Here is a 13273-nt window from a genome sequence, read left to right on the forward strand (position 1 = left end):
AGTTGGAATCAGTGTGGAGATGCTAGTCTCCCATCAGGTCCCCCCCCCCCCCCCAGGTGGCGGATTGGGGAACATTCACCAGATATGGTGGACACCGGGGAAATCAAATACCCGGGGGGACCAAAACCAGCGAAACAACTGCTGCCTTGCAGTTGGGAGTTGGGTCTCCAAAGGCCAAGGGAAGAAAACCCTGATTAAAAAGCACCCATCCCACAGTAGGGGTGGACGCAGGGTTGACAGCCTGCTCTGTAAAAAACAATTGTTGCAAAACTTCTACAAACTAAAGCTGGACAGATGATGAAAGACTGACCTGGTATGGAAAAAGGACAATGAGGGTGGAATACAAGTAAATGAAGGAGGGAAAGTACAGAAGAAGAGAAATATAATGCCTAGATCATATCTATACATATACATTGGTACTCGGAATGTGAGATCCCTACATCGCCCAGGAGCACTGAAAGTAATGCTGTATCAAATAATGAATCTGAAGAAAAGTATAATAGCACTACAAGAAATTAGATGGATGGACAGTGGAATTTTAGAAAAGAAGGAAGCGAATATATTTTATAGCTGCAGCAAAAGAAATAATGAGCTGGGGACAGGATTTGTTGTACATCGTCAATTAAAAGATTTGGTAATAGGATTTACACCTATTAGTCCAAGACTATCAACACTCAGGATAAAGGGGAAATTCTTTAACTATTCCATAATTAATGCCCATGCACCAACAGAAGAATACGAAGAAGAAGAAGAGAAAGAAGTATTCTATGAATCTTTGGAAAGAGCATATGATGAGTGCCCAGGGCATGATATTAAAATAATAGCCGGAGACCTAAACACTCACGTGGGGAAAGAACAGATTTATGGACTGATAATTGGTCCTCACAGAAAACGTGCAACAAGTAATGAGAATGGAGCAAGGCTTATACTGTTTGCAGCATCTATAAATATGGTAATAGAATCAACAATGTTCCCGCATAAAGAAATACATGAGGGAACATGGACCTCACCGGATGGAAACACAGTAAACCAGATCGACCATGTGTTGATCGACGTGAGACACAAATAGCACCTATTGGACGTGAGGAATCTCAGAGGCCCAAACATGGATACAGATCATTTTCTGGTATGAGCACGGGTGAGGCCAAGGATATCTAACACAGCAAATTGAGTCTGACTCAGGGCACAGAAATATAACAACTTTAGAATCAGTGGAAGTTAGAGAACAGTATCAGGAGAAGATAACTCAGATTCTGGAAAACTTTGGACAATATAAGAAGCTGTAGAGACATCGGCAAGAGAGATGCTTGGAATTGGGACAAGACAAGTAAGACCATCATGGTTTGATACTGAATACAAAATAGCAACTGAAGAGTAGAAAGAAGCATACAGAAGGACACTGCGATCACACTGTATGAGGAGGATAGTAGAAGAATACAAAGAAAAATAGAGGATTGAAAAGAGGACTCACAAAAGAAAAGAGAGAGAATGGATGAAAGCAAGTATCAAAGAAATGGAGCTCATGAGAAGCAAAAATGAAATAAGAAAATTCTATAGGGAGGTGAGTGCAGCATGGAAGCCTTTTGGTAGTAAAACAAGCTTAATAAAAGATGAGACAGGGAATATGCGAAAGATGGCGCATGTAATTTGAGAGTCTCCTCAACCCTAGAATAACTATGCCAAGGAATCCAATAGAAACGAATGGGGAAGAGGACCCAGACAACAACACTGCCCCGCCAATATAGAAGAAGTGAAAACTGCCATGAAGAAATTGAAAAACAACAAGCCAGCAGGGACAGATGGTATTCCAGCAGAACTGTTCAACCAAGGAGGCAGAGAGCTGGAACGAAGCCTTCTGAAAATTATCACCAGAATATGCGAAGAGGAGAAAATGCCACAACAATGGAAAGAGGGTAGCATATCTCCCATATATAAGAAAGGAGATCAGATGGAGTGTGGCAATTACAGAGGGATCACACTACTTAATCTGGGATATAAAATATTCTCCAATATACACTACTGCCCCCGCCCCCCATGAACCACGGACCTTGCGATTCGCGGGGAGGCATGTGTGCCTCAACGATACAGATAGCCGTACCGTAGGTGCAACCACAACGGAGGGGTATCTGTTGAGAGGCCAGACAAACGTGTGGTTCCTGAAGAGGGGCAGCAGCCTTTTCAGTAGTTGCAGGGGCAACAGTCTGGATGATTGACTGATCTGGCCTTGTAATGCTAACCAAAACGGCCTTGCTGTTGTGGTACTGCGAACAGCTGAAAGCAAGGGGAAACTACAGCCGTAATTTTTCCCGAGAGCATGCAGCTTTATTGTATGATTAACTGATGATGGCGTCCTCTTGGGTAAAATATTCCGGAGGTAAAATAGTCCCCCATTCGGATCTCCGGGCGGGGACTACCCAAGAGAACGTCGTTATCAGGAGAAAGAAAACTGGCGTTCTACGGATCGGTGCGTGGAATGTCAGATCCCTTAATCGGGCAGGTAGGTTAGAAAATTTAAAAAGGGAAATGGATAGGTTAAAGTTAGATATAGTGGGAATTAGTGAAGTTCGGTGGCAGGAGGAACAAGACTTTTGGTCAGGTGAATACAGGGTTATAAATACAACATCAAATAGGGGTAATGCAGTAGGAGGTTTAATAGCGAATAAAAAAATAGGAGTGCAGGTAAGCTACTACAAACAGCATAGTGAACGCATTATTGTGGCCAAGATAGACAAGAAGCCCACGCCTACTACAGTAGTACAAGTTTATATGCCAACTAGCTCTGCAGATGAAGAAATTTATGAAATGTATGACGAGACAAAAGAAATTATTCAGGTAGTGAAGGGAGACGAAAATTTAATAGTCATGGGTGACAGGAATTCAACAGTAGGAAAACAAAGAGAAGGAAACGTAGTAGGTGAATATGGATGGCGGGTAAGAAACGAAAGAGGAAGCCGCCTGGTAGAACATTTGGTTCAAGAATCATGAAAGAAGGTTGTATACATGGAAGAACCCTGGAGATACTAGAAGGTTTCAGATAAATTATATAATGGTAAGAGAGAGATTTAGGAACCAGGTTTTAAATTGTAAGACATTTCCAGGGGCAGATGTGGACTCTGACCACAATCTATTGGTTATGAACTGTAGATTAAAACTGAAGAAACTGCAAAAAGATGGGAATTTAAGGAGATGAGACCTGAATAAACTGAAAGAATCAGAGGTTGCACAGAGTTTCAGGGAGAGCATAAGCGAACAATTGACAGGAATGGGGGAAAGAAATACAGTAGAAGAAGAATGGGTAGCTTTGTGGGATGAAATAGTGAAGGCAGCAGATGATCAAGTAGGTAAAAAGACAAGGGCTAGTAGAAATCCTTGGGTAACTGAAGAGATACTGAATTTAATTGATGAATGGAGAAAATATAAAAATGCAGTAAATGAAGCAGGCAAAAAGGAATACAAACGTCTCAAAAATGAGATTGACAGGAAGTGCAAAATGGCTAAGCAGGGATGGCTAGAGGACAAATGTAAGGATGTAGAGGCTTATCTCACTAGGGGTAAGATAGATACTGCCTACAGAAAAATTAAAGAGACTTTTGGAAAAAAGAGAACAACTTATATGAATATCAAGAGCTCAAAAAAATGGTTCAAATGGCTCTGAGCACTATGGGACTTAACAGCTATGGTCATCAGTCCCCTAGAACTTAGAACTACTTAAACCTAACTAACCTAAGGACATCACACAACACCCAGCCATCACGAGGCAGAGAAAATCCCTGACCCCGCCGGGAATCGAACCCGGGAACATCAAGAGCTCAGATGGAAACCCAGTTCTAAGCAAAGAAGGGAAAGCAGAAAGGTGGAAACAGTGTATAGAGGGTCTATACAGGGGCGATGTTCTTGAGGACAATATTATGGAAATGGAAGAGGATGTAGATAAAGATGAAATGGGAGATATGATACTGCGTGAAGAGTTTGACAGAGCACTGAAAGACCTAAGTCGAAACAAGGCCCCGGGAGTAGACAACATTCCATTAGAACTAGTGACAGCCTTGGGAAAGCCAGTCATGACAAAACTCTACCATCTGGTGAGCAAGATGTATGAGACAGGCGAAATACCCTCAGACTTAAAGAAGAATACAATAATTCCAATCCCAAAGAAAGCAGGTGTTGACAGATGTGAAAATTACTTAACTATCAGTTTAGTAAGTCACAGCTGCAAAATACTAATGCAAATTCTTTACGGACGAATGGAAAAACTGGTAGAAGCCGACCTCAGGGAACATTAGTTTGGATTCCGTAGAAATGTTGGAACATGTGAGGCAATACTTACCCTACGACTTATCTTAGAAGAAGGATTAAGGAAAGGCAAACCTACGTATCTAGCATTTGTAGACTTAGAGAAAGCTTTTGACAATGTTGACTGGAATACTCTCTTTCAAATTCTGAAGGCGGCAGGGGTAAAATGTAGGGAGCGAAAGGCTATTTACAATTTGTACAGAAACCAGATGGCAGTTATAAGAGTTGAGGGGCATGAAAGGGAAGCAGTGGTTGGGAAGGGAGTGAGACAGGGTTGTAGCCTCTCCCCGATGCTATTCAATCTGTATATTGAGCAAGCAGTAAAGGAAACAAAGGAAAACTTCAGACTAGGAATTAAAATTCATGGAGAAGAAATAAAAACTGTGAGGTTCGCTGATGACATTGTAATTCAGTCAGAGACAGCAAAGGGCTTTGAAGAGCAGTTGAACAAAATGGAGAGGGTCTTCAAAGGAGGGTATAAAATGAACATCAACAAAAGCAAAGTGAGGATAATGGAATGTAGTCGAATTAAGCCGGGTGATGCTGAGGGAATTAGATTAGGAAATGAGACACTTAAAGAAGTAAAGGAGTTTTGCTATTTGGGGAGCAAAATAACTGATGATGGTCGAAGTAGAGAGGGTATAAAATGTATACTGGCAATGGCAAGGAAAGCGTTTCTGAAGAAGAGAAATTTGTTAACATCGAGCATTGATTTAAGTGTCAGGAAGTCGTTTCTGAAAGTATTTGTCTGGAGTGTTGCCATGTATGGAAGTGAAATATGGATGATAACTAGTTTATACAAGAAGAGAATAGAAGCTTTCGAAATGTGGTGCTACAGAAGAATGCCGAAGATTAGATGGGTAGATCACATAACTAATGAGGAGGTACTGAATAGAATTGGGAAGAAGAGGAGTTTGTGGCACAACTTTACTAGAAGAAGGGATCGGTTGGTAGGACATGTTCTGAGGCATCAAGAGATCACCAATTTAGTACTGGAGGGCAGCGTGGAGGGTAAAAATCATAAAGGGAGACCAAGAGATGAATACACTAAACAGATACAGAAGGATGTAGGTTGCAGTAGGTAGATGAAGAAGCTTGCACAGGATAGAGTAGCATGGAGAGCTGCATCAAGTACTCTTTTACCATACTGACTGTTTTAGCACTATTCTTTGAGAAACCTTTAACAGTACATGTAACACTAGTTACTGGTTGTGTCAAATAATGGACTTCTGTTCCACACTTCATCAACAACATTGTATGCCTTCCTTGTATTCATATATGGCTGTCACTTAGCCCAGCAAAAACCCCAGTTAATGCTGATGAATTATACAAATAGACTGTAGATCAAATTTATCTCTACTAATCATGGCAGATTCCAATATATTCACAATCCTCTTAAAAAAGAAACACGTACAAAAATGTACATATTTAAGATTCCTTTTTCTCTTAAATGCAGTGTTCAAAAATGATCTTTACAGTTTTGATCGTATATGTTTGTGGAGATCAAATCAGACACCAATCCAGTAGAACTCGTGAACACATTACAGAAGCACACCACCATCACATCCGGCTATCAGACAGTGGTACACAATGTTCAAGGAATCTTACCAGACACCCAGTGCAGGAATTATAGGAACAGCAAGCTCCCACAGAGCAGCAACAGCACACATTGATGAAGGCATGATGGGTTGGACATGGGAGCAACTGAAATATCTCTTAGGCACCCTGTATGCTACAGATGTTTCACACATTAAACTTTTTTAAACAGGTACTAAAACTAGGTGTACATAAACATTATACTGCAAACCACACCTTTCCACCTATCCCCATTTCCGATTTATATTTTATCAAAGTTGTAAAGATCATTTTGGAACATCTCATATGATTTTGATTGTGACACAGGAGTCATTTACTATAGACTTAAATTCAATGTTGTGAAAAACTCTTTTGGCAATTTAATAAGTAAATACAGTGTAACACCGTCAAATGTCTTGCAGCACCCAATGCAACTGTTTTCAGTACTATATATGAAGGTAGTATCTGTTCCCGAAAGAACGGTTACCGTTAATGACCATGCAGCTTTCGCTAGAATGAAATGATAATTAAATGGTCACCCTAGCTGCAAAGAGGCATTGATATACTTCATAGGGGACATGTTGAAAATGTGTGCCCTGACCGGGACTCGAACCCGGCATCTCCCGCTTACATGACAAACGCTCTATCCATCTGAGCCACCTAGGGCACAGAGGATAGTGCACTTGCAGGGGCTTACCCTTGCACGCTCCCCGTGAGACTCACTTTCCCAACATGTCCACACCACTACATTCACAGTGTGCCTAATAGATGTTTGCCCATCATGGCTTCCCGGCCTTTGACCTTCTTGAGCGAATGCACACGCTATGCCCAAACTCTTATGGGACTTGGTAGATTAATCTGCCAGGAGTAATGAGTATGATGGGCAAACATCTATTAGGCGCACTACGAATGTAGTGGTGTGGACATGTTGGGAATGTGAGTCTCACGGGGAGCGTGCAAGGGATAAGTCCCTGCAGGCGCACTATCCTCTGTGCCCTCGGTGACTCAGATGGATAGAGCATCTGCCATGTAAGCAGGAGATCCCGGGTTCGAGCCCAGGTCGGGGCACACATTTTCAACGTCACCCCTATGAAGTATATCAACGCCTCTTTGCAGCTAGGGTGTCCATTTAATTATTATGTTTTCAGTACCTTGCTTCTTATCGCTTCAGGTCAACAAAGGAGGGAGGAATATACTTAATATTCACACACACCTTTGGCTCCTGTACTACTAACTTTAGGCACTTGGGTGGTGTTGATACAAGTTTTTTCATGTTCACCCATACAAAGTACTAGCAGTTTTCGTTCTATTTCCACTTTGACTCCAACTGGATCAGTGGTTGTCTTTGCCCCTCAGGGTCAGCTACTTCAAAAGAGTCTGTATTGTCTTCACTACTAAGATGTTGGCTTTGTATTTTGCTAATGTACTCTATCTCATTTTAGGGAATGAAATACATACCAGACTTAGCTAATATTTTAGCAAATCCAACAAAAAACAAACAGAAATTTCTATTTCTTCAAAATTAACATTACTAGAGAACAATAGAATTACTTAGTGATGAAGAAACGTACTGGATCATCAAAAGCAGCTCTTAAACTTTCTGCCACTGTATTCCCTTCATGTTGTTTCACTTCCAGTGGCTTCCACATGACAGCCGGTGTTGAGAAACAGGCAAAAACTTCATGCAAGGAAGAAAATGGTGTTTTTGTTGGTAGAGTGATAATTTGTCCTGCAACACAAAATAATTTCATTTCACTAACTTCCATGTTAAAACGTCCTCTGACAAATTTGTCACCACAATAAACAAAAAGATGATGACATGGGTAAAAGTTGCAGCAAACACAAACTGGTTTTACATAATGCAGCAGTCTGTCTCAATATTAATCACTATAAAAATTCCCCAAAAATCAGTTTGTGCCACAGTTAAAAAAATGATGATTTTATTTTAATTTTCACATAACAGAAATTCATCACCAGAAAATAATCATGCTGGAGAGAATAAGCAGTCCCCCAAAATAATGTGATAAAGATAGTTTTCATACATAATTCTATCAACCCCACTTCCTCTGACCTAGTATAGCAAACGCTCAATAAATGAGCAAATTGCTGTTTTGTAACAGGTTAATATACGAAGAAGTACAAAATAGTGAAATGTGGCAGTCAGTCATAAACTGAACTTTCTGCTCACAGATCAAGGGATACATAATGAATTTAGCAAAATTTTTACAGATGAAAAGCATTCTGAATAATATAATGAAGTAGTGCACTTCCCAGAATCATTCATAAGTTATAGAACTGTTGATGATTGGACATAGACTGCATGTGGAACAATCTTATCTGGTGAATTAACAATGAGGTGCACTACAGGTATTGCATCAAGTATTTTTCTAAATCATTGTGTCATGTATTTAATTGAAAGAAACTGTCATGTACAGTTTTCAATTACTTACGCAAGTTAAAAGCAATTTTAATGAGTTACAAATGAAATCTGATATCTAGTGACTACAATTCACTGAGGGAAAAAATTAGGCCTACACCTTACATAATGATCAGTTCACTACTTTGTACTTGTGTGAAATATGACAATGCTTGTAGATGAAGTGGAAAAGAATCAGATTCCAAAGCTTTTGGAGGCCAGTTTGCATGAAAAAATGAAGACAGATTGCTGCTAAGTTATTTTCTAATCTGAAAACAAGTTACATCTGCTTTACATTTGATACAGATGGATGCAAAACATACACAACCTGGAGGATAATCTACTGTGCATCCGATATGTGGAACATTAAGGCTTTCCTGGCTACCAAAGTATTTCAATTAAGTCCAGTAACAATCTGCAGCAAGAACTATATAGTCACTAACTCTGACATGGAAGTTTTATGTTAAGAATTTCAGTATGTCTACCTAGCTACACTACCAAACTATGAATTATAAGCTCTCAATATTTATTTGCAAACTCACTCACGTCTATTTCTGAAATGAGCAGGTTGTTATTGTTTGTTTGAAATTGCACAGTATGAATCTCCGTGAGATTAAGACTAACTGCTTTCTGTTAACTAATTTTAAGTACGACCTGTAATCACCTTAGCCATTTCTAGTATGTTTAAATTTGGTCCTTTGATTTGTACTCTTATGATCTGCAAGCACTGCAGTTTCATAACAATCTTTAAAAGTCACAGTAAGGTCATTTATGTAAGTAGGGTTCAGATTCAGATTCTTTATTGGTCATTCAGCATTATTATATGCAACAGACTTAGTCAGTTCACTTAACCTATTAATTTTACAAAATAAATTTTCACATATTTAAATTGATATTGGGCATTTCTAAAAATTCTTCTAATAAATAGAATGGATTAGCTAACAAGAAGTTATGAACATTGTCTTTAAATAATTTGTCAGGCTTGATTGACCCATTTTTAGACAATTTGTTATATATTTTAATTGCCATATACTTATGACTATTGTTAGTTTTAGCTAATCTATTTTGTGGCAACAGCAGAGAAGTACACGTTCTTGTATAGTAGTCATGCCTTTCATTTGTTACACTTAAATTAGGTAGTTCAGCAAGTATGTAGTTAACACTGTCAAGAATATATAAATTAATAACTGTTAAAATTCTGGATCACCATAATTTCATTTATTTTTCTGCTGTTTCCCCAGAGTATTAACCCATACCTTAAAACAGATTGAAAAAAGGCAAAGTACGCTGTCCTTACGACAGGAGTAGACCCAATACTGACTACGTGAGCCCACACATTTTATGTTCTCCATTCAGAATTTAATTTTACCCATGTGGTACTGTCAATCAATGTGACCCTCCATTAGATATTATGAATGTAAGACATTATCCACACAAGAAGGTTGCCATTGATTTAGTATTTTTTTTATTTCTCGGGTAGATTTTTGTGGTCCACTCAAAGGCCTTAGCAAGATCACACACTACATCAGTGGGATAGTGTTTGTTGTTTAACTCTGCCTATCTTTTTTTCTATTTTTTCCTGATCAAACGCTGAGTTCGGCCCAATTGGAAGGTGACATAAGGCATCAGCAATAGTGTGTTGTGCCATCAGCCAGTAATTGATCTGATAATGACAATGGGAGAGGAAGAGAGTCCACTACTGCAAACAATGTACTGCTTTGTCTGGCACAGAAGCCAAAGAGTTATAAAGAGCAACCAACAGCTTGTTATCTTAGAACCATACAAAAAGACCTAAAATTTCTCGAGGGAGAACACCATCGCTAATGCGTCCTTTTCAATCTGAGAGAGGGTGTTTAAGGGTTAGAAATGTAAGCAATGGGTCATTCAGACCCGTTTGCATATCTGTGCACCAACACTGTGCCACGACATCATTGAGAGGCATTTGTAGTCAACATGAGATGCTGACCTGGCTGAAAAGTGGCCAGACACAGGGCAGATTGATGCTTAGATTTAAGCAAAGAAAATGCTCGGTCACAAGCTGGGGACCAGAAACATCGCACATTTTTACGCAAAAGCACATGCAGGGGCTGAGCGACAGTGGATGCATATGGAAAAACTTACGGTAGTACGCAACTTTACCTACACAATGGCTTGAGCCCTGTGTGAGAAACCTCAAAACCTAGGTATTCAGTAAATAGCTGAAAAAATTTAGGTTTGGCAAGACTGCACTTAAGACCCACAGACTGCAAAACAGAAAACAGCAATCATAGATTTCTAAGGTGGACTTCGGTGGAAGAGACCAAAACAATGATATCATCAAGGTAACTGATGCAGCCAGCCACCACAAAGGCTGTTCTACAAAAATGCTGAAAAATTGCAAGCTGACTAGAAACACCAATATGTAACTTTTATATTGGTCTAGCCCAAAAGGTATATTGATAATGACAAGGCACCTAACAGCCTCATGCAAGGGGAACTAGAAAGTACAATTCTGACAAATCAATCTTGGAAAAGCAGTGACTGCATGATAATTTTGTGAGCAGCTCATCAGGGTAGGTCAAAAGGTATGTAACTGTCACAGACTGTGCATTAATGAGGACAATGAAGTTGCCACAGCAGTGAAGCTTACCTGATGGCTTCTTAACTATGACCAGTGGTGTAGCCCACTCACTGGAAGAAATAGACCAAATCGCATTGAGCAAATTCAAATGGTCTAATATGGCCTTGACAGAGCTGCACAACATGGCAGGTACCTGCCACGCCTGGGGGGAGGGGGGAGTATGGGTGGACTGTTTTATTGTAATGTGGGCCTGAAAACCATCAGCACAGCCAAACACAGAGTAAAACAGAGAAGAAAACTCAGAGCAGAGGGACACCAGTTTATGATACGGAACTTGATCTAACATTAAATTTACCTCATCGGCAAAGGAGGAACCAAAAGTGTTTAACGCATCTAACCTGAACAAGTCTGCGGTATGGGGATGATCCACAACAAGGAAGGTGAGAGGACGAACAGCAGATTTGTATGAGACAGGACCAGAGAACTGACATAGGATCGGAAACTGCTGTTTATTGTAGCTATTCAAATTCCATGAAACCTGTGTGAGGGGAGGGGAGGCCAAGTACACATACATTTGTGCATTTACTGAAGTCACTGAAGGTCTTGTGTCCATTTGCATTTTTTGCGGTTTATTAAACACACACAAGTCAATGAACAATTTGTTCAGAGAGACAGTCATTGTAGAGATACGGTTTATATCCATTAGTACTACTGTGTCCACGACATGCGAATAGTAGTTGCACACAAATGCAATGTGACCTTTCTTTCAACGCTTGTTCCAAACAGCCCAACACTTAATGCACACAGCATACTCATGTAACCAACAATGCACCTTGTGACGCTGAGTTGAAGGTTGTACTGCTGCAACAGCAGATGCAGTACCTCCCTTCATGAAGCAATTGATCGCCTGTGGCCCATCACATTTCAAAGGACTGTGCTACATTGAGCACATCTGAAAGCATGGTTTCCCACAATGAAATGCTTTTTCACAGAATTCCCTATCTGGGGTCAGACAAATAATAACATCACGCACAATATGATTAGCATAGAATTCGTGATGGGTACTAGTGACAAATTTACAAGGACGGCTCAACTCGTGTAATTCTGCACCCCAGGCCTCTTAAGATTGGATTGGGTGTTTCAAACAATGGTAAAATTCTACATGTGTTTACATGTGTTGCAATTATGTGCATTCTATCACAGTAACAGCTTGAGAGAAGCTGCCACATTTCATCAAATGATAAGCTGGTCAGCTCTTGCAAAGGTGCAAGTTGGCACAACAACTGATAAATGCATGGAAAATGCCAGGAAAGGAAGAAAACCCTACACAGGCTTGCACTGCCCACACAAGAAATCTGGAAATGTTGGCGTAACCATGTATCATAGGAGTCTCAATCTTCAGCTGATTCATCATATGCAGGAAAGGGCAACGATTGTATTGACAGGAGAGTGACCTGCCGTGAACACGCAGACACCACTTGATTGAGAGTGTTGCTGAGAGTCTGCTATTGTTCCATGAAAGCTTGCTGCTGGGCAATGATAAGTTGGAGCACTTTTTCCATCTAGATGTTTGTCAGGTGACTTAGCACTGACATTAACACGCAGAGAAAGCGTAACCCTCACTCATCGCCAAGTTTGCTATAGCAAGAACAAACACAATTTCTGGAACACAGTACTTTACAGAGTAAAGTGTAAAATACATTGAAGTACAGGTACTGCATAGAACTGAACACACTGACTGGAAAACAGTAACACAGGTTACAGAACAGGCCAAGTACTTGTTTCCAGTTACTTAAATAATACTGTTTCTTTGGCAGCTCACCAGGGTGAGCCAGGGAACCGATCCATGTGGCCTCTATAAGTGGGCCTGTGAACTGTATGAATGCATGATCTCTGAAATTGCGTGCATCATGAATAAAGGTATATCACGTGCTGTGCAATACTGGCCACACAATAAAATAGGCTGACATGGACGTTCTCACTGTGGAGAAGAGCTAGCACACTTGCTTATTCAGGGAAGCCATAGAATTTCTCAAACATGAAAGCAGTCTCAATAAGGAAAAGAAAACCTTAGTGACCCACATAGATTTCACATCCGAGATCTGGGTGCACAGTTGTAAGGCATGCCGCAGAGGTCATCAAATGCTAGAACCACAAGAGGCTGCCACTCGCGGATGTGTGCGCAGCCTCTCCTCCGTGCACTCTACCAGCTGGCCAACAGCACACAGTCAGGCCCAGCCAACCTTGCCCTCAGTTACATGTTTACATTTTGACTAGGATTATCAAACTAGTAGTGTAGCCACTCCGTGGCAAGTGTCTTCTTACAACAGGTTATTTCTTGATGTAATACAGTGTTGTGGCCATCATTGTCTGTGTGTTCTTGTGGTCAGAACAGAAAATCTTAACTAAGTGGATCTTGGATTCCCATG

At 40.3% G+C, this 13273-nt stretch overlaps 1 protein-coding gene across 4 annotated transcripts in view; it reads right to left on the minus strand.

The window, feature by feature from the left end:
• The window catches only part of LOC126236668 (RCC1 and BTB domain-containing protein 1-like), a 216933-nt gene that overhangs the window by 106113 nt on the left and 97547 nt on the right, over nucleotides 1-13273 (minus strand). For all 4 annotated transcript variants that reach the window (XR_007544969.1, XR_007544970.1, XM_049946149.1 and 1 more), the window contains exon 8: nucleotides 7440-7597. Coding sequence is in view for 2 of the 4 variants with exons in the window: in XM_049946149.1 (XP_049802106.1) it covers nucleotides 7440-7597 (158 nt within the window). In the remaining 2 variants the exon portion in view is untranslated. The remainder of the gene's footprint in view (nucleotides 1-7439; nucleotides 7598-13273) is intronic.

The sequence above is a fragment of the Schistocerca nitens genome, chromosome 2 (assembly GCF_023898315.1).
Source record: "Schistocerca nitens isolate TAMUIC-IGC-003100 chromosome 2, iqSchNite1.1, whole genome shotgun sequence".
Taxonomy (NCBI): Eukaryota; Metazoa; Arthropoda; class Insecta; order Orthoptera; family Acrididae; genus Schistocerca; species Schistocerca nitens.